The following is a 22,493-nucleotide window of genomic DNA, read 5'->3' on the forward strand; positions in this document are numbered from 1 at the left end:
TCCAGTGGTGAATGACTCTACCTCAGTGCCCCTCTGGGCCCTGCCCCTTAGCTCACCTCTCCACAGTTTCCAGGGAGACAGTCTCTAGTGAGCTTGGAATATTCATATTGCTGTCACTTGGCAACCAGGAACTGGTGGCTGCAGCCACCTGTCACCTTCTTTCCACCATCCAGGGCCCTCATTTCTGGCATGAGCTCTCCACTGCCCAGGAAGTGAGGGCCCAGCCGGGGAGGCACCTTCCACCTGCTTCCCCTCGTAGCCACTCACAGGCCTGACAGGGACAACTGAGACTCTTGTTGATGGAGGTAAGGCTGCAGAAGTGCTAGATGGACCAGGGGCAGAGGCAGACAACCTCCAGTCCCAGGAGACCCTCCCATTTGTTCCCATCTATGGAGGATGCTGGAGACCCTGGGGTCCGGGGTGGACAGAACACAGTCCTGGCCTTCAGAGACTCACAGCCAACCTCATTCTTTCAGTAGACAGATGCTTAAGGCACAGCTCACCTTAGTTTGGGGGCATAGCCACTGTGCCCCATTCACTCCTCAGCACTCAGCTCTAAGCACCAATGGCTGCTTTCTCTAAACTTTGCAATTCTCTACCTGAGGGCTTTTCATGCTCCCAGAAGCAGCCCTCAACCTGTGGCAGACAGGGAGTGAGTGAAAAAATCCCCCCAGTTCCTTTGCCCTCAACTGGGACAACTCTGAGTCACGTCCTACACTGCCACTCAGAGTTGCCAGGCAGAAGCGAGCTCTAGGTACCCAGAGGAAACATCTTGGCTTGATCACCTTAGCACCTATTGGCTGCCTTCCTTTCCTGTCTCACTTCCCCACTCCCTTATTGCTATTTCCCGGAATCAGCTCCCACATAAACCACTCAAATCCTTGTCTCGTGCTGGCTTCTGAGGGAACCCAAGCTAACAGGGATGATGAGGGAACCAAATGTATAACAGGGAGTCAAAGTTGTGTGGGTTTCAAGCTATAACCAATAGTATGCAAAGCAGTGGGCAAACCAAAGAGTGGGGGTGGGGGAGCTGTTTGCCAAGGTGCAGGCAGTGGGGTTGTGAAGGTACACTGTCTATGAAAAAACTTAAAAGCAATAACAAAACTAACCAATAGCCAGTCTGCTTTATATTATCACCATGAACCAGCCATTCTAATCAACTTCAATGATAAAATTCTCCTCCCTACTGAGGCTGATAGCCCTCACTGTCCCACGCCCGCCCTTTGGCACCCCCACTGATAAATGGCCCCAAGGAGAGAGTAATTAGTTTTGGGGCAGAGGAGCTGAAGGAAGGCCTCTCACGGATGGCAGCATTGGCCCTCTAATCACACAGTACTAGCGGCATTTCACACCTCCAAGCTTTTGCATATGCTGTTCCCTACTACTGGAACACCTTTTGTCCCTCACTTCACTCCCAATCTCCCATTACGGTCCAGTGCAGTTGAGCCTCTCTTCCTCCAATATGTCCTCCCTGACCCCGAGACTGAATTCGTTGCCTCCTCTGGGCTTGCACAGACCTCCAAGTGCCTCTTTGTCATGAGTTTTCACACTGGGTGACTTTTGTCTGTAACAATTTTTTACCACTAGATAGTGGACTCCATAGTGGCTTGTTCCTCTGGGCCTGGCTCACAGCAGGCACTCAGGAACGGGGCTGCCAGTAAGCTGGGCACCTTCGTGTAGTGCACAGTCTGTATCACCATCCATGGCAACCCAGCCTGTGGAGGTTTACTGCATGATTGAATGAATGAATGAATGAATGGGTGGAATTTTCCATAACCAGGGAAGGACAATGCAAGCAGAAGAGACAGAGCAAGCAAAGGCAGGGATGCCTGAAAGCATAGAGCTTCTTGGTGGAAAGAGCCATAAAGCTATGGAGCTTTATGCCACAGGCAGTATATCACAGGAGTTCAATGGTCACCAGCGTTAGCATCGCCCAGAGTGTGGTCAACATACCTGCACTCTATCTCAGACTTGCTCAGCTAGAAGCTCTGTAGATGGGGTTCCAGAATCTGGCCATCCCAGGTGAACCCCAGGAACACAAAATTTGGAGAGATACAGGGTCAGCTAACAAAGTGAGTGGTAGACTCCAAAGAGGTGAGACTGGCCCAGTTGGGTTGAGCCCAGGCCAATAATTCATTCATCTATCATTTATTTATTCAATAAGTATATATTGATCCAGGAAGGCACTCAGGCATACCTGTGTACAAGATAGGTATGGTCCTTGCTCCCTTGTCACAGTCTGCTGGGAAGACATTCACTAAGTAAACAAGCAAACAAATAAATACCTAATATCCATCAGATTATGGTTAGTGTCAGGGTATCCCTCTGCTGAGGCTAGTTAGGAGGTGAGGGAAGGAGTTACTTAAAAGGAAGGAACAACCTTTTGCGGAAAGAGAACTCCAGGCAGAGACAGCAGCAGTACATCCTATGGCCTGGAGAATCGAACATGTGGAAGACGGAGAATGGGTCGGAAGCTACTGTATAGTCCAAGTATGAGATGCTGGAGGATCAGACCAGGGTGGAGGCAGTGGAGGGGTAGGAAGTGGTCAGATTCAGGATGTGAGTATATCTTGAGAGCAAAGTTCACTAGCTTTGCTGTTGGATCAGATGTGGTGCGAGAGGAGATAGGAGTCAAGGTCGTTGCAGTTAAGAATGCAGGTGATGAAGGAAGAGTTGGAGGAACTGATGTTGGAGAGAGACAGGTAAGGGGCGGGGGTAAGGGGGCGCAGACCAAATGCAGATTTCTGCAGGCCATGGAGAGGACTTTACTTTTGGAGTGCGATGGAAACCCTGGGAGGGTTTTGAACAGAGGAGGGTTGGGATCTGGCTTGTGTTCTAACAGAAACTCTAGCCGCAGAGTGTCAAACAGACTTTGGAGAGGCAGAGATGGAGGAGAGCAGTTCAGAGGCTGGTGCAGGCATCCAAGTGAGAGATGAATATGGCGTGCAGCAGGGTGCTGACTGGAATGGGAAACTAAACGAATTTGAGTAAAAACAGTAAGTGAATTTCAAGAAACTTGTTGAAGAAATAATAGGAGGTAAAAGTCATGAAGGAGACAGGCAAATAAACAACTGAAATCTGGTAGTGGATCAGGGGCTTCAGCTTTGGGGCCAGCAGTTCTGTCTTCTTGGGGGGAAGTGATTTCAATTATCTGAGCTGGTTTTGTCATGTGCCACATGGGGGTGATAATGGAACACACCTCATAGAAATGTTGTTAGGGTGATGTAAAGGTTTTGGCACAGGATCTAGCACACAATAAACATTTAATAAATGTTATCCTAGGAGCCAGACTGCTAGGTTCCAGTACCATTTCTGCCACTCAGTGGCTTGCTGTGTCACTGTCATGCAGGGTGTCATGCGGGGTCTCTGGGCCCGCTCACCACATAAGAACACAGGACATGGTGAGGCCAAAAAGGAACACCGATGGAGCCATAGATAGGGGAGTCATACCACTATATTCTCCCTGGTGGCTGGGTTGGAGACACAGGAAGCAGGAGCCACATGATCCGCAACCCGCCACCCGCTTCTCTGCCAACCAACCTCACTTGCTAACTGCAATCCACCATGCTAACTGAAATCCGTCTCTCTGCAATCCGCAATCCACACTCTGCCCCTTGCTAGCTTAGCCACGGAAGTTGTATCAGTGGCTAATAGCTAACCGGTAACAGCTGATGGCCATCTACTACCCGAGCCAGCACCTTTCCACGTGAGGCTGAGAGCCTGGAAACTGCTCTCTGGGGCTCTGTCCCCACACTCCACCCCTACACGGTCTCACCTCACAATCTACATGACAAGCATCTTCTGCGAGGGTCCCTGTGCCGTATTAGCCTATAGGCACCTATGGGCAGAAAGAAATAGTAGTCTTAGGAACCAAAATGGCAAATCCCTTCCATCTGGGAGGATACATGCCAGCTTTTTGTCCTGGGAAAGGAGGGTTGCTGCCACTGGCACCTTTCCTGGTTTGTAGTACCAGACCTTTATGGCAGTTCTTGGGGTCCCTTGCATAGTTTCAACATGTTACAGAACAGGGGACCCCATAATAGGCCATAGCGAGAGCATATAGGTTTCCCACAAAATCATCCCGGCATCGGGACCTCTGCATACTACGGTCACTTACGGTGGCCACTTGGCCACTACCCCTGGCATCACTTGCAAATCATAAGTCAAACCAGCTCCCCCATGAGGCTATCAGGCCCAACCACTGACAGTGGGGGCTTTTGACCTGCCAGGGCCAAGTCCACTGCTGCCGTTCCCCTGCTTTCAAGCATCTGGGTGCTGGCAGCAAAATATTTCCATTTCTGCCATAGCCTGGCTTTAACAGAGTCTCACTTGTAACCTGTAACTGAATGGGAGTGGCCGACCGATATAGCAGAGTTTCTACTGGTGCGGGCCCTCCCTTCTGTGGTCTCTTATTCAGCATTCTCAAGACATCCCACAGACGCGAGGCCCAGTTGTGCATTGTGGGAGGGTGTTTTGACACCCAGAGACCTTTCTTCAAAAGGCCATTGTAGCGTTCAATCATGCCAGCTGCTTGTGGTTTGTATGGGGTATGGAACAACCATTGTATATCCATCGCTGCACTTCTTGCCCCGTAAAATGAGTACCCCCGTCACTTTCAACGACTTCTCCTTTAGGCTGTGCTGGAATTACTGTTCCGGACGCAACTGTTTCCAAAGTTGCAACAAGAACGCATTGGGCTGTTGGTCTATTTTTTCCCGAGCCACCCCTGCTGCCATGAGATCACACCACATCTGCATGCGTGTTACTCTCTGAGGCCCGCGACCTCACCCCCTTACTTTTGGCTTGGGCTTCCAGGCTCTCGGCCTCACATGGAAAGGTGCTGGCTTGGGTAGTAGATGGCCATCAGCTGTGACTAGTTGGCCGTCAGCTGTTAGCTGTTAGCCATTAGCCACTGATATAACTGCCGTGGCTACACTAGCAGGGGGCCGAGTGTGGATTGCGGATTGCAGGGAGACTGATTGTAGTTAGCAAGTGAGGTTGGTTGGCAGAGAAGCGGGTGGCGGGTTGCGGATCATGTGGCTCCTGCTTCCTGTGTCTCCAACCCAGCCACCAGGGAGAATATAGTGGTATGACTCCCCTATCTGTGGCTCCATGGGTGTTCCTTTTTGGCCTCACCATGTCCTGTGTTCTTATGTGGGGAGCGGGACGAGAGACCCTGAATGACAAATTGTGCAGCGACTAGGGTATGGTGTTGGCCAAAACAATCCGAAAGGTAATGGAGCTGTTAATACATATAAACTCTGTTTTGGGAGACCCGTGAGAAGTAGCACTGGGAACAGGAGGTGCGATCTGTTTGGGAGAAATGTTACCCCTCAGTGAATTGGTGGGTCTCTCAAGCTGCCAGATTGCACGCCACCCTGTTAGCCATAGCAGGCATCACCTGCTTTTTGGTAGCCTGCAGCTGCCGTAGGCTCCGAGGGTTGCAGACATCTTAAACCGTAGCCTCCACCCAATCAGGCACCTGGCACCGCAAGCAGGATTCTGGCCAGGTAGAAATGGTGTCTGACTCTGCAGGAGGACATGTGGCCCCCACACAGTGTGTGGTACCCAGTAGCCACTGTTCTCAGAAGTTGGACCCCTGAGGAGGGGTGGGAGGACATGGATGGCTCTCCAGCCAGTATGGAGAGGACCCTCCGTGACAGTCATCTTGGTCAAATTTACCCTCTGTGCTTCTATTTACCCAACTGTAAAATGGGGCTATCATTAATACCAACCTTATAAGGTTAAGTCGTGAGGATTACATAAATGAATACAAGAAGTAAAGCATTTCAAATAATGTGGCACATAGCACATTAGCACTAACCCTAACCCTAATATAAGAGCCGACTATTATTATGAATATATTTTAGCCATATAGCAAGCACTACATAAGATCCAACTATTATGATGAACATATTTTAGCCATATTTCTTAACCTCTCCCGCCACTAGCATACGCCCATCCCGTTTTGTGGGTGGGAAGTCTGTGGCTCAGAACGAAGTGGCCTCTCCTCAAAACACCCTGTCTGCAGAGGTCCGGCCAGAAACCGGGGAAGATAAGGATTCCAGCTTTGAAGGGCCGCTCCCCCAGGGGCCCCACCCGCGCGCTACCTGGCGGAACCTTTAAGTGTCGCGCTCCAGTGTCCCGCCCCGGAGCGTTGCCGCCGCTGCGCCAGCCTGTAGAGCTACTTCCGGCGGCCCTGCCCCCACCCCGGGGAGTCTCCATTTTGGCCGGTGGTGGAGTCGCAGGCGGGACTAGCGGAGTAGCAGAGCGGAGTTATCAGGCCTCGGAGGGCCGAGAAGGCTCACCGCATTTCCTTACTTCCTCTGCCCGCAGAAGCCCGGGACGCGCATGGCGGGCCTGGAGGTGCTGTTCGCATCGGCGGCGCCGGCAATCACCTGCGCGCAGGACGCGCTCGTCTGCTTCCTTCACTGGGAGGTGGTGACGCACGGCTACTACGCCCTGGGCACCGGCGACCAGGTACGCCGCGGAGCCGGTTCAGGATCAGGGTGGAGGGGCTCAGGTGTCTTCTGCCCAAACCCATAGGACCGAAGGCCTGGTCCAAAGCGCCTGTCCCTTCTTCCCTCCCAAGTTCGGAACCTGGGGTGCACGACCCTATGGGTGTAGTGCCTAAGTGGGCTGCGGGTGGGCGACGTGCTGTATTGTCCCTGCTCAGCCCAAAGCCCCTCCGACACAGCTGGCACGGGATTGAAAACCCAAGGACAGAAACTCGCTTCTGCACAGCCTAGCAGCCTCCCAGGCCAGGCTTATGTGGACCTGGCACCTCGACGGCTGTCCTCCCATGCGCACTCCTCACCTGCCTGACGTCCACTCAGCTCCTTCCCACACAGTGGGGGACGAGGAGCTGGACTCAGTCCTGCCGCCATACTGTACTCTAGCCTCCATCAGATAACTGGATCCAAGCCCAGGGAGAGGGGTGAGCTTTGACCTACTCAGCCCCAATCAACGGCCCAGTGCATCCCGCTCGCCACCCTCATTCCCAACTCTGGGCTGGGGGAGACAGGTACCTGCCACACACAGACAGCCTGGCTGTAAGGTTTCCTCCCCACCGCTGTCCCTCCGTCCTGCCCTCCCATGTCAGGCTCTGCCTCTCACAGCTGGGGGCCTTGTCAGCCCCCAGGGAGCCCTGGGACTGCTGGGCACAGCCTACCTCACTACTTCTTTGCTGTACCATTCTCCCCTCGTCCCTGTGACTCCCGTACTACACGGCGGCTTCCTGTGAGAACCGCGCCTAGCCTCCTTACTCCCCCTTCATTTCCCTTCTCCTCCCTCAGGAAATACCCTCCCAGCCATAGTCACTGCTCGCACACTCAGGACTCCAAGCCTGCCCCTCACTGCCTCTCTCTTCTCTCTCTCAGAACCTAGACCAGTTCTGGGGAGCAGGGCACCTCACCCCTTGCATCTTACAGTGAGATTTTTAACTTGACTCTCATTTCTAACTGCTTCAGCTCTCAAACTCCCTAATCCTTTTTTAGTTCCCCAGATATACATCCAGAGTCTTAATGTTTCCTCTCCTGACCGAGAGCTTTAGGGATCCCTCCTCAAACACGGTTTACACGGCCTGAGTACTTAGAACCAGCTACTCCCCGGAGCTCTCACTGCCCCATTCCGCTGTCTCTTTGAACTAGTGACCACCACGCCCACACCCCTGTCTCTGTGCCCGCACCAACAGGAATCAGAAGCCCAAGAACTGTCATGGATTTTTCTCTCTCTCACTTTCTCTTTTTTTTCTCCCTCCCCCCCAAACTTCTAGTTTCTCACTGGGACCCCACATAGACACTTAGCATCCCTTTTCCGCACGTCCAAGCTCACATATACTTCTTCCCTCGTGTGGACTATAGGACTGGAGATAAGGCTGGAAAGGAAGGACTGGCCTTTCACATACACACACCTGGAAACAGGAACCATTTCTTGCCCCCAAATGTCTCTGTTCCTGGCTTTTCTGTTCACCCTGCGCTCCATCCACTTACCTTGTCTTTCATCATTTTAGACCCTTTCACCAAATAGAGACAGCTCCCACTCAGAAGTGTCAGGCCTGCCCTTTCAGTGGATAGTCTCCCCAACAGAAACCTATATCTCCTCATTTGCCCCACTCTAGCTTTCCGGTATTTGACAGTTCTTTCACTTGCCCCAGTCATTTCATTTCAGCTTTTCCTGGGAAGTTCTCCCAAGAATTTGTAGGATGTGCAAGGGGCAGTGGGATGAGAAAGCGGAGTAAGATTTGGTCCTGACCTTGGAGCTCCCCCATGGGCCCTCAGCTACCCCCCACCCTGCCCCTTGCCCTCTCCTTCAGGTCCTACAGGTCGACCCTGTTCTCTGCCCGTCCGCACACATCTCACTTGCCGTGTGTATTCCCAGCTAGCTGCTACGAGCTGCCACACCGTCAGAACCTCTTCTCCTGGAACAGGAGCTTGTTACACAGGGCCTGCCTTCTGTGACTCCCTTCTTTTCTCCCCACGATACATATCCACGCTACAGATCTGCTCCCATCACTCATCCCCTCTCACATCGACTCTGAGTCACTTTGACAGCTTAGGGACGTCGGTTCATATAGGTCAGTGGCTCCTTCCAGCCAGCGTCATCTCCTTGCCATATACTCCGAGCCCCAAAATTTTCAGGTGAAATCTGCAGAAAGAAGATGATTTCATTTTAATACTGGTTAAAATAAAAGGTCCTGAACTAATTCCGAAAAGCCCCCATCTAATTCCACCCTGTTCATGGTGCTGTGTGTGTATTTCATGCAGGTCAGAAAAAGACGCTGGCTCCAGACGTCTGGGGGGAGGCGAGGGAGGGTGAGGATGAGCATCTGGGAAGGCATGGCCCCCTATTCGGATGTCTACCCCAGTACTAAGTCACGCATGCCCTCGGAGGGGACAGCTGTTTGTACTGCACACTAGACTATTTTGGCTTCTCTTTGCCCTTTCTTTTAAGTGCCATTGGAGCTCAGGTTGCACTTGTCCTCCTTTCACTTCTGCTGAGTCTACTTTCATTCAGAGTTGAAGCCATTTGGAGAGGCATCTTTCCTATTCATTTATTTGAGCGAGTATTTAATTTTCTGGCCTGGAACCAGAAGACTCTGCAGAGACCAGTAGTGTCTGTCAAGCTCAGAGGATGTGTATGTTGCCTCTCTAGCCACCTCCCGCTCTGCACCCTTCTGGGGGTGATGAGAGAGAGGACGGTCCCAAAAGTGTGTACGTCTCGATCATATAATATATTGGCAGTTAAATAAAAAGCTAAATTGTCTGCTTTTTCTCTTTGGTTTTGTCTCCTCTGGTACGGGAATTGTGTCCATAAAACTTGATTAGGGAAGCAATGCAGCCATTGGTTTGAATAAAAATCCAATATTTGGATTTCTTTCTTGAAGTCAGCACCTTGCCTCATAAAAGCTTTACAGGTGTGTCAAGTGGTTTAGGTGGCAGAAGGAGAGAGATGGCCATAGACTTAAATTAGAGAATTTTGTTTTCTGTTGTTGGAATCTAAGGATGACAAAGAGAAAATTCTCCAAGTAATCTGTTTGAGTTTCTTTGGCTGCATTTTAGCTCAGAGGCACTGGGATGAATTCGTGACCACTAAAGAATGCTTCCAACCCCCAGGAGTTTGCCTAAGGGGACAACTCTATTTCCTCTTTGGGGGTCATTCTGGTGGACCTGGCTGGGGAAAATCTTCTCCAGCCATGGCCTGGGCAACCAGAATCTCTGAATGGCAAAACCAGTTCTGTGTCTGCCTTAGTATGACTTGGGGCAATTCTCAGGCCCTGTCAGCCCTCGGATTTTCCATCTGAGGGACTTAAACTACAAGCCATGCACTTTGGCTACATTCCAATTGTAGCTTTCTGGGAGGCCCGATATATAAAGGGCCTAGAGGGCAGTTGAAAGCCGTGTTTGGCCTGATACCACCAGGGCCAGTGCCTCTCTGTTCCACTTATTTTTCCCGTATCAGGGCAGCCCTTGGGGCTGGGAAACCTTTTGTTCTACTGCAGTGAGAGGCAAGCCCCAAGATTCTCTCTGGCTCTGGAAGCTCGACGTTATGGGGTAGTGAGCATACTGAACTATCTACCTTCCAAGGAAAAATTCTGAGGGGTTGAATACTGTAGATGGAAGATATGAATATAAATTCAAAGGCCCTTAACAACAAAGACAGGCATGTTATGAGATTCTTGATTTCCAAAGTAAACATTAAATCCACAACACTACACGTTACAGAAAATTGACTGGGTTGCGATGACGAGAGTTTCTCTTTCTTACTTAACAGAGTAGTTTCTCTTCTGTTTTGATTTTGATTTTGTTTGATTAGTTTCACTTTTGTTTTTTGTCACTCTCATTTCTCTGCTTCAGGCCTGTGAGTTTCCTTGTCATCAGGTCAGGCTTTAAACCACGTTAGTAGCAACACCTTGAATTTTACTTGAGATCTCTTTCCCCATTGGATTCCTGAGTGACCAAGGAGGAGAGGCCTACAATTCTCCACTCGTGGCCTCCTGCTGTCTGTCCATGGGGTGTGTAAGGCCTGCGTTGCTGGACCTTTGTCTTATTGCCCTTGTTCTTCATCTTTGGTCCCACTCTCTCCTACTATATTTTCACAAATATAGATCTTCCCAGTCCATTTGCTCCATATTTAGCTATATAAATATGAATCCATGAAAAAAATACAGATTTTTTTGCATGTGTTTTAAAAATTTTTACATAAATAATATCCAGCTATAAGTCTCATTTTTTCTTTAACTTTTCTTTAAGTCCTATTTTTTTACTTTTATCTGTAATGCTGCAATTACCCCGTTTGTTCCTGCTCACGGATACAGCGTATTCCTCTGTGAGCATCTTTTGCATATCAGCTCCACTTTGGTGTCCCTGATAAGGCTGTGATGAAGGTCCCTCATCGTGTCCTGTGCTTCTGCACAGGGGTTCTTCCAGGGGTGGAGGTTTTGGTTCATGAGGTGTCAGCCCCCGTCATTGCAATATTGCCGATTGCTCTTCAGAGGGGTACCGTGTTTCCCCGAATATAAGACCTAACTGGAAACTAAGCCGTAGCATGATTTCTCAGGACATCCATCCCCTGAACATAAGCCCTAATGCGTCTTTTGGAGCAAAAATTAATATAAGACCTGGTCTTATTTTCGGGGAAACATGGTAGTCAGAGTTTAAATGGCCACCATTCTCCCTCACTGGTTCTCAAACTAGTGTATAAAGGAAAGTCGCAGGATTACTAAAAAACAAAAGAAAGGAAGACATCACAACTCGGAGTGATGCATCTTTGCACCCCTAGGTTGGCAGAAATTTAAAAACTGAATAAGAGCAATGTTGCTGATCACATGGAACATCCAGAACTCTTAGCCATTGCTGATGGGAGTGCAAATCTGTACACTTCTAAACTAAAAGTTCTTCCTCTATACATACTGGGTAGACATTCATCCATGTGTGTACTGGGATGTGTACAAGGGCGTTCATAGGAGCAGTGATTGTAATAGCTAAACAAACTGTACGCGCTGCAAATATCTATCAAAAAGTGGGGATGTAACTGGCAACATACACCATTGCATGCTGGATAGCTGTGCACTGCTGTATAGCAGTGCGATGCTCTATAGTGATCAGCTATAGTTAAATACATTGGCAAGGATGAATCTCAAGAAACTATCGAATGAGAAAGGCAAGTGATAAAAGTGACGCAATAAAATTCAGAAACATTTGAAACAATTTGTTGTTAGGGTTGTATGCATAGTAATACAACTAACTATAAGGAAAAGTTAAGAAATTTGTAGAAATACAGAGTAGTAATTAGCTGTGAGAGGGAAGGAGGGAGCTTTGCTGGGGGTTTGTTACTCGAGGCTTTAGCCGTACTGGCAGTGTCCTATTTCTTAAGCTGCTGCGAGGTACACAGGTGTCCATCTTATCATTCTCTTTTATCTTGTACTTATGCTACATTTTGTGTGTGTATGAAAATTGTTTGTAATTTTTGTTAAAGCACTCCAGTGGTCTGGAGGGGTGCGTTAGAATCTGTATTTTTTGTCAGTATTTTGGTGATCCTACTGCAGATGGCCCAAATTCCAATCTCTGAAAAACACTGCCTTAGCATTTCACAGAATCCCTTGAGATGATTTGCCTTATTCTCGGCAAGCGAGATGGTGAGGAGATTACTACTGAACCACGGCTGCAGATTCCTGACAGGTTCCAGTGCCCTGTCACAGAGGTAGTCAGAGATGAGAGAGGATCAAAAGCAAGGAGTCCAGACACCCGGGTCCCAGACCTCGAACCTGCTCTAGGGCCTGGGACATTTTATTTCTCCTGACCTCCATGCCCTCATCTGGGAAGAGAGGCATGGGATTAGATTGTCTACAACGTCCTGTGTAACTGTGTTCTGAGGTCCTGACCGCCCATCTCACAACCCTGGTGTCTTCTCAGCCGAGTCCCAGTGACAAGAAGTCAGAACTGCTGCCTGCAGAGTGGAGCAACAATAAAGACCTGTATGCCCTCCGGTACGAATCTAAGGACGGGTCCAGAAAGCTCCTGCTGAAGGTTGTCACCGTGGAGAAGAGCGTGATCATCAACGTGCTGGTGAGTGTGAGACGCAGGGAGGTCAGCTGGTGGCGGTGGGCAGTGGGGTCGCCCTTTCGACAGCCATTTAACAGTGTGCATGGAGAGCTCTACACGTCTGTGGAGTCTTTACCTGGGGAGCCTCCTTCTGCAACTGGATCCTAAGGCAAGAACCCGAAGTACAGAAAAGCTCTGTGCTCAAAGATTTTCACCACCTGGTATTATAAGGGCGCAGGGGACTGTCCATCACAGGGGAATGGTTACAATAAACCATTCAGTGACAACATGAGGGGGAAAACTGACTGTAGCCCCCGGTGGCTACTGTAGTTCTTTAGATAAGCCTAGCTCTCTGCTGCCTTGGAGGCTTTACACTTCTTGTTTCCTGTGCTGGAAAGCTCTTCCCCTCCACCGTGGGTCGCCTCACACACCTCATGCACACCCTCCATCTTTTCTTTAGCCTGGCTAACTCCCTCTCGTTTACTTAGTCAAAAAGCTCAGTGCTGACTACCTACTCTCACTTGCCAGAAAAGTCTAAATTGTGCCTCTGCTTCATGATTTTATTTTCCTGCCTGGTACCACAGTGTGTAATTATGTATTTATTTATGCTTTGGGTTAATGTTGCGTTCTGTCGCTGGACTATAAGCACCATGAGGGCAGTGACTTTCTTTTTGTTTGTCCTGGTTGTCTGCGTGTGTTCATATGAAAGTACCATGCAGTCTGTATTGTACTGCACCTGGCTTTTTCCACTCAACATGTTTGGAGGTGTTTACATGGGAATACATATAGACAGATATGCCTTCTTCATTCTAACCACTATATAGTATTTCATAATACCACAATTTATTCCTCCCTTTCGATGAACATTTAGATCTTATATCAGACAAGCTTCTTAGTTACAAACAACAAAATCCCCTGAGGTTTAAACAGATTGGGTTTATTAAAAGAGCTGGGGTAGCTCATTGAATCGTCAGAAGGGCTGGAAACAAGTTTAAGGCTGGGCTTCCAGGAGAGTGCCCTACACCATGCCGTGGGAACCCGTGCCGCCGCCGCCCGAGGCATTAGGTACTGGCCAACACTGCCTCTTCCCACGCGCCACGGAGGCTCTGTCCCCTCATTAGCAAGAAAGCTGCTCCTTGCTCATCTTGCTTCTTCATATCGCCCACCTCAAAGTCGAAGTTGTGCATCCGTTTGGCACCTCAGTTACACACCGGTGCACAAGCAGCAAAAGAGCCTGGAAAGTAGGTTTTCTGGGCTCTGCCTCAGAAAGACAGTATTCCTAAATCAGAGAAGTCCCCAGGCATTAGAAGGGTGTTTCCTATATTACAAACAGTCCTTCTGGATGTGTCTGTGTGTGCATATGTATTTAGGTTGAATATTTAATTGGCACTCTCCCCCCGCCAATCCACTCATTAGCCCCCAAATATTCCCAGTCTCTTATTTTCATTTTTATTTTTCTAGGAATATGGCTCACAGCAAGTGTCAGACTTGACCCTGAACTTGGATGATTATATCGATTCAGAACACCTGCGTGACTTCGACAGGTACTTCTAAGTGATAGTTTTCCCTGGGAAAAAGAAAAGAGAATCGGTGGCCAGAAATTAGGAATGGGGTGGGGGTATCCAGAGAATGAAGGAAGGTTAACAGAAGGATCTTTCATTTGTGGGCTCAGTCACTCCTCAATTCTCTTCTCTGTTTTTAATTGATTTGAAGAGAAGACTCACATGGGAAATGCCACGGGAAATAAAATCATGCAGTCAAGAGTCCACAAGTGGTACAGCGGCTACAGAATAGAGATGCGCTGGGCCATTGGAGGCAGTCAGAGTAGGCTCCTGAGGAAAATGCGCCTTTTCGGGACTCCACTCCACCCGCAACTTCGTTTTAATAGACTTTATTTTTTTAGAGCAGTTTTAGGGTCACAGCAGAATTGAGCAGCAAGTGCAGAGTTCCCATGTACCTCCTGCGCCTGCCCTATGCACACACACACGCCCAGCCTCCTTCACTGTCAGTCTCCCGCACCAAAGAGGTACATTTTTGTAATTGGGTGAACCTATATATTGACACATTGTCACCCAAAGTCCATAGTTTACCGTAGGGTTCGTTCTTAGTGGTGTTGGAGTGTGTGTAGGTGTGTAAGAAACTGCCAGACTGTCTTCCGAAGAGGCTGTACCACTGTCCCCACCAGCAATGCATGCGACTTCCTGTTGCTCCACCTCCTCGTCTGCATTTGGGAGTGTTAGTGTTTCAGAGTTTGCCCATTCTCGTAAGTGTGCAGTGGTATCTCATTTGTCTTTTAATTTGCGTTTCTCTGATGACATACGATGTGGAGCATCTTTTCATGTGCTTTTTTGCCATCTGTATCTTCTTTGGTGAGGTAGTTGTTCAGGTCTTTGGCCCATTTTTTATTTGAGTTGTTTTCTATTTGTTGAGTTCTAGGAGGGTTTTTTTTTGTATATTTTTGATAACACTCTTTTATCATATGTGTTTTGTAAATATTTTCTCTAGTCAGGCTTTTATCTTCTCATTCTCTGGACTTTTGATTTTGAAATTTGCAACCCTGCAGAAAAGATGGCTTGCAAAAATAGTACAATGAACACTCATACACTCAACCACCTAGATTCACTAATTTTTTTAACATTTTGCCATATTTGCTGAATTTTTCTGTATGTTCTTTTGTTCTTGAACCATTTGAGCATTGTTTCCTGACCCCTAAATATTTCATAATGTAATTCCATGTGTTTACAAGGGCATCCTCCTATATAACTTTAATACAGTTATCACGGTCAGGAAATGTAGCACCGATGTGTTGGTATAGTTTAGTTTGTGTTCCGATTTCTGCAGTCATCCCAATTTCCTTTTTTGCTAGTCTTTCGGTTTTTGATTTGAGTTTTTCTGCTTGTCCACCAAGATAACACATTGCATTTATTGTCATGTCTCTTAAATTACCTTTAATCTAGAACAGTTACTTAGACTTTTGTTTTCTTGTAGCACTGGTATCTTTGAAGACTTGAGGTCAGTTCTTGTGTAGAATGTTCAGATTGTTTTTTTCTCAAGGTCAGATTGCTTGCTCATCATTGGATGGAGGTTGAACGTTTTCGACAAGAACACTGTAGGTGAGACTCTGTTCTCAGTGTTTCGCATCAGGTGTGTGACCTGGATCACAGCTGATTTTGTTCGGTTTGATCACTTGGTTATGAAGCCACCTGTTTTCCTTTGTGTTTCATAAGTGATATGTGGGATTATACTAGTGGACTGAATATTCTGCTTCCTAATGGTCTTTGCCCAGTGGTTTTAGCACCTATTGATGTTTCTTGCCAAATCAGTTATTATTGTGATGATTATAAAACAGTAAGTTTCTATGTTTATCATTTTTTCTACTTTTATTTTAGCATTTTTTTTATAAAAATGTTTTCTTTTCTCCTTGTCCCCCTCATTTCTAATGTTTAAAATATCAGTATAGACTAGTGGATTTTTTTTATTCAGTTATAGTTCATTTCTGTTGTTCTTTGAATGCTCACGTCGTACCAGAGCTGACTGGTGATAACCCCTTCAAGCTGCCTCCTGTGTCCTTTTGACAGCTCCTCATCCTTCTTTGAGCGTTTTCTTCCTGTCTGGCATAATAAGATGTTCTAGCCTCACCTTGCACTTTCCTTGCCCCCTACCTTGAAATCGCCCATTTTTCTGAGGAGCCATGATTTCTGTTGGTGGGTGTGGGGACAGAGCTAGGAGTGCAGTTTCCAGGCTCTCGGCCTCACATGGAAAGGTACTGGCTCAGGTAGTAAGTGGCCATCAACTGGGATTGGATGGCCATCAACTGTGGCTAGTTGGCTGTCAGCTGTAACCAGTGAGCCATTGGGCACTAATATAACTGCTGTGGCTACGCTAGCAGCAAACTGGGGCTAGCAAGGAGATGGCGGCTGAGCCTGCAAGAGCAGACTGCACTTGGCATGGCGGATTGCAGCTAGCAAGGGGTTGGTTGACAGAGGGCATTGGACGGCGGGCTGCGGATCGTGTGGCTCCTGCTTCCTGCGTCTCCAACCCAGACGCCAGCGAGACTATAGTGGTATGACTCCCCTACCTATGGCTCCGTGGGTGTTCTTTTTTGGCTTCACCATATCCTGCGTTCTTGTGTGGGGAGCCGGACCAGAGACCCCGCGTTTCACCCCGCGTGACAGCGGGGAATATTATTTAAAAACCAAGATCTGCACCCTGAGAGTGCTCGTTAAGGCTAAGGATGTTATCACTTCCAGGCTTTGTCAGAGAATAGAGGTAGAAGCTTTATTTTTAAAGCTTTTTTCTTAAATTTCAAACTGATACTTGTATTTTTAACCTCACCCTGCGGGACCCTTATTCTCTTATCCCCCCTTGTAGCTCCGTTCTGTTCTGAGAACCCGATGCCTAAGAGCGTCGACGTATTTACTCATTTGTTTGGTCCTAAAATACACAAGTCGTTTCTGAACTGCTGCATCAGTGCCTGCCAAGAAGAAATCTACTAAGTAAAGTTTCTAATACGGTCTTTTCCCAGTTCTTTTTGTCCTTTGAGTGTGTCCCTCTGAGGCAGTATGTAGAGTATTGTGTTCATTAGATACTTGGATTAATGCTTGTTTTTCCATCAGTAATGAAATTATCTGTTTGATATATAGTTAGGCCCATTTATTTCCACTTTATTCCATTTAAGGACTTCTTTTCTATCCTCATTGACTTCCTTGGGGTTTCGGAGGAAGCCCGGCCTCACTGTAAAAGCACAGTCATCAGAACTGCCTAGCAACCCTGTTGCATTTGATTGTATCTAATCAGCAATAACCATTTTGAACCCGCTGCACTCCTCAGACTTCCAAACCACCTCCGTCATTCTGAGCACCCCCGTCTGTCTGCTCCCCTCTTGCATGCAGCCTCTGTGTGAGGAGACCCCGCTTCCACTACTGCTCACCACCCTCCAGTCCATTTCCTGCTTCCAGTCCCCTTCCCTCGTGTGGCCTCCTTGGCAGGTCATCATGGCTGCCGTGTCTGCTTCAGGTGGGAATTGGTGCCCCTTGGTGAGCAAACTGATTTGCTAAGGAGAATAAACCTGTACCTTTCTGCTACGCCCCTTCTACATTAGACAGGACGACAAGTTGTCTTTTGTTACTACCAAAGTGGCAGTTCTGCCGAGACTTAGAAATTGTGTGAGAACTTCTTTCAATACTTGGTAATTTTTGAATCATACCTGAGTTCTACATGTAAACATCTTATATAGGGAGGTCAGAGGGCCTTCTAACTGTATCACACACAGCTCGTATGATTGGAAGGAAAGAGGAGTTAGATTTACTTATCCCTCTGCCCTGCTTGTCAGAGAAGGAGCAAGGACCACAAAGCTCTGTGTTCTAAGTAGAAACCTGTTCTTTGTAGTGGTGTATGGACCACAGGCCCTTAGCGCTTCCAAGCTATTATATGTATTAACACTTTCTAACCATGAAACTTCAAGCACAGTGTTCTTTAGGATTGACTTACTAAACTGGCTCAAGTAGAGTTGCTCTAGTGGAAAAGGTGGGCGCAGGAAATGGAGGACCCTATGCCCTATCCACTTGGCTCTCTCTCTCTTGCCCTCCCTGGGTTCCCTTGCGTGCTGGAGAAGACCTGATCTAGTCTGATCTCAGTTTATTTTATGGTTATATAATAAATGTATTTTTAATTGAACTGTTTATTTTGAGATAATTGTAGACTTACATGCAGTTGCAAAAAATAATAGAGACTTTGTGGCCTTTATACATTTTGTCTCAATGATAACATTGTGCAAAACTATACTACACGGGACAACCAGGATTTGACTTTGATACAATGATACAAAGCATTTCCATCTTCACAAGGATCCTTCTTGATGCCTTTTTATTGCCACACCCACTCCCCCTAACCTCCTGGCAACCATTATTTATTCTTCATTTCTAAAATTCTGTCATTTCAAAAATGTTATATAAATGGAATCATACAGTATGTGAGCTTTTGGGATTGGCTTTTCTCACTCAGCATAATACCCTTGTGATCCATCTGAATGGTTGCATGCATCAACGGTTTGTTCCTTTTTGTTGCTGAGTAGTATTTTATAGTATGGATGTACCACAGTTTTTTTAATCGTTCACTAATTGAAGGATATCTGAATTATTACCAGTTTTTTGCTATTACAAATAAAGGTGCTGTGAATATTCATGTACAGGTTTTTGTGTGGACATAATATTTTTCTGAATAAATGTCCAAGAGTACATGCAATGGGAATTGCATGTTTAGTTTTTAAAGAAATTGCTAAACAATTTTCCAGAGTACTTGTACCATTTTACATATCCACCACCAGTGTATGAGTGATACAGTGCCTTTGTATCTTCACCAGCATTTGGTGTTGTCACTATTTCTCAGTTATTATGATGGATGTGTAGTAATATCTTGTGGTTTTAATTTGCATCTCCCCAATGGCTAATGATTTTGAGCATCTTTTCATGCGTGCATTTGCCATCTGTCTATCTTCCTTGGGAAAATGTCTGTTCATGTCTTTTGCCCATTTTCTAATTCGATTTTTTTTTTTAACTGTTGTATTTTTGAGAGTTCCTTATATATTTCAGATGCAAGTCCTTTCTTAGATGGTGGTTTATAAGTATTTTCACCCAGCCTGTAGTTTGATTTTTTCTCTCTCTCTTAACAGGGTCTTTTGCAAAGCAAAAGTTTTGAATTTTGATAATACCATTTTATCAATTGCTTTTATGAATCAAACTTTTGGTGTCAGGTGTAAGAACTCTTTGCCTGGCCCTAGAGTCCCCCAAATTTTCTCCTATTTTTTTTCTAAACATTTTATAGTCTTATGTTTTACAATTAAGAATGTGATTTAAGTTGTGAGGTTTAAACAGATTTTTTTGCCTATGAATGTCTGATTGCTCCAACACTAGTTTTTCTTTTATTGAATTACTTTTGCAACTTTTGTCAGAAATCAGTTATCTGTACTTGGGTGGGTCTATTTCTGGGTTCTCTATTTTCTCCATTGATCTTTGTGTCTATCTCTCAGCCAGTATCACACAGTAATGATTGTAGACCTTAATATTGAGTAGAATGATTCCTCCATTCACTTCTTTGTCAAGATAGGTTTCGCTTTCTAGGGTCTGTGCCTTTCTGTGTGAACTTTAGAATAAGCTTGTCTATGTCAATTAAAAAAAAAAACCTTGCTAGGATTTTGATAGGAGTTGCATTAAACCTATAATGGGGAAACTTGACACTTTTCCTATGAAAATGGTATGCCTCCATTAATTTAGGTCTTATTCGATTTCTTTCATTATCATTTTGTAATTTTAAGCATTTGGAATCTGAGTATGTTTTTATTTCTTTGGGGGGTGTGGTTAGAGGTGATTATAAATGATATTCTGTCCTTGGTTTTGATTTTCAAATGTTTGTTGTTAGTATATAGCAATGCAACTTATTTTTGTGTGTTGATCTTATGTCCTGTCTTGTATACGGAACTCTTGATGAACTCACATTGTGTTTGGAGTTTTTTTGTAGATTCCTTGAGAATTTCAAAGTAGATTATCATGTCATCTGCAAATAGGGGCAGTTTTATTCCTTGTTTTCTCATCTGGATGCTTTTTCTTGCCTTATTGAAAAGGCTAGAACTTCCAGTATTATGCTAACTACGAGCGGTGAGAGAGAGCATCCTTGCCTTGTTCCAGTCTTAAAGACAAAGTATTCAGGCTGTCATTAATTAAGTATATAGTTGGCTATAGGTTTTTTGTAGATGCTCTTTATCAAACTATTCCTAGTTGTTGAGAGTCTTTATCATGAATGGATCTATCGTGGTAGATTTTGTCAAATGCTTTTTCTACATTAGTTGATACGATCATATGATTTTCCTTAGCTTATTGATGTGGTACGATTTGTGGATATTGAACCAGCCTTGCATACCTAAAATAAATCCTGTGGTGTATAATTCTTTTTATATATTTTTAAATTCAATTTGTTAATATTTTGTTGAACATTTTTGCATCCAAGTTCATAGGAAATACTGGTCTGTAGTTTTCTTTTTTGGTACTCTCTTTGTCTGGTTTCGATATCAGGGCAATACTGGCCTCATAAAATGAGTTGGGAAATGTCCCCTTGTATTTTCTGGAAGTGACTGAAAATTGATGTTACTTCTTCTTTAAGTGTTTGGTCGAATTCTCCACTGAAATCATTTGGATTTAGAGGTTTCTTTTTGGGGGTGCTTAATTATGAATGTAGTTACTTTAATAGACTATTCTGATTATCTGTTTCATTTGGCTGAGTTCTTACAGTTTATGGTTTTTGAAGAATTGGTCTAAGTTGTTGAATAAGTCATTCTTAGTAGGCTCTTATCCTTTCAATGGCCACAGATCTGTTGTAGTATCCCATTTTATTCTGGATGCTAATGATTTGTGTCTTCTCTCTTTTTATGTTCACCAGTCTTGCTAGAGTTTATCAATTTTATTCATTTTTTTGAAGAACCAGCTTTTTTCATTAATTTTCTCTATTATTTTTGTTTTCTGTTTTATTGATTTCTGTTCTTTATTATTTCCTTACTTCTGCTTGCTTTGGGCTTAATTTGTTCTTCTTTTTCTTGGTTCTTAGGTCAGAATTTTGATTATTGATTTCTTTTCTCTTTTCCAATGTAAGCTATTAGTGCTATAAAGTTTCTCTCGGCACTGCTTTAGCTATATCCCACATATTTTAATATGTTGTAGTTTGGTTCACCGCTTTGTTTTTGTTTTTCTAGACTTCCTCTTTGATTCATGGATTATCTAGACTTGTGTTGCTTAATTTTCACATATTTAGAGACTTCCTTTCTGTGATGATGTTTACTCTGATACCATGTGGTCAGAGAACATTCTGTAGGATTTTAGTTCTTTTCCATTTGCAGGTTTGCTTTTTTGACCCAGGAAGTAGCTCATTTTAAAACACCAGAATTTTAGGAACTCCAGCGTCCTGCTGGCTCTGTTATGTCAGGCTGCCTTAACACCTCAGCTGTAGCTCGCATTGTTTGTCTCTCTCAGGTGGAGGAAAGAAGGCTAGAGCAGCCTTCCGATGGCCCCCGAGTTAGTGACGGCCCTGGACCTTGAGCCCCAGAGCCCTTCCTACCTGGACCAGGATCCTAGTTCATCGTCCCCACGGAGCCTTTGCCTTCCCTGATCCTCCCATGACACATGATGAGCACACAGTTGAGGGTGGGGGGCTGGGGCAGTGCAGAGGAGTAGCCAGTCCAGGCCCTGTGCCCCTACGTCCTCACCTCTTTCTGATGGTCTGGTACATGAGGAGGGGCAACTCAGATGCCGAAGAAGCTTAGGCCCAAATCTCGGAGACAACGCCAGGCCGTTGCCCCCCTCACCCAAGCCCGCCAGGCAACCCATTCCCACCCCTGCAAACGGTCCAAGCGCCACGCCAAGAGCTGTCAGGGCTGTCGCCTCTACCACCAAAATACTGTGTACGGGGTTGCCAGCCAGCAACAAGCAGTTGACCCCTCGTCTACTTCCTGCAGGACCTACAAGAACAGTGAGGAGCTTCGGTCTCGTATTGTGTCTGGAATCATCACACCTATCCATGAGCAATGGGACAAGGCTAATAATGTAAACTGTCCACAGCGGGAGTTTCCCCCTGCCACTGCCAGAGAGGTGGACCCACTCCGGATTCACCCACCCCACCCGCACACCAGCCGGCAGCCTCCCTGGTGAGTACAGTCTCCGTGGGCGGCCCATGCTTTTGCAGAAGGATTCCAGCCATGACCGTCCTGCTACTTGACCCCTCTCTGGCCCCCATGTGTCTTCAACGGAATTGTCAGTCTTGGTGTATGGAGATAGAGCGTGGAGACATAAGTAGAGCAGTGAGTTTTTGTACTGCTACTAGTCACCCTAAGTACCCAGTGTCTGAAGTCCACCTGTCCCCTTCCTAGAGGTCACAGAGAGCCTCTTAGTCAGCCCAAGGCTCAGTGCC

The 22,493-nt window shown here is 46.3% G+C and overlaps 1 protein-coding gene across 1 annotated transcript in view; it reads left to right on the forward strand.

Moving 5' to 3' along the window:
* Nucleotides 1–6,180: 6,180 nt before the first annotated feature.
* Nucleotides 6,181–22,493, forward strand: part of PSMF1 (proteasome inhibitor subunit 1) — a 29,942-nt gene continuing 13,629 nt past the window's right edge. Inside the window, exons 1-4 of the mRNA XM_033094772.1 lie at nt 6,181–6,480; nt 12,414–12,566; nt 14,004–14,086; nt 22,042–22,230. Of these exons, the coding sequence (XP_032950663.1) occupies nt 6,352–6,480; nt 12,414–12,566; nt 14,004–14,086; nt 22,042–22,230 (554 nt within the window). The 5' untranslated portion in view covers nt 6,181–6,351. The remainder of the gene's footprint in view (nt 6,481–12,413; nt 12,567–14,003; nt 14,087–22,041; nt 22,231–22,493) is intronic.

This window comes from Rhinolophus ferrumequinum, chromosome 23 (assembly GCF_004115265.2).
Source record: "Rhinolophus ferrumequinum isolate MPI-CBG mRhiFer1 chromosome 23, mRhiFer1_v1.p, whole genome shotgun sequence".
NCBI classification, from domain to species: Eukaryota; Metazoa; Chordata; class Mammalia; order Chiroptera; family Rhinolophidae; genus Rhinolophus; species Rhinolophus ferrumequinum.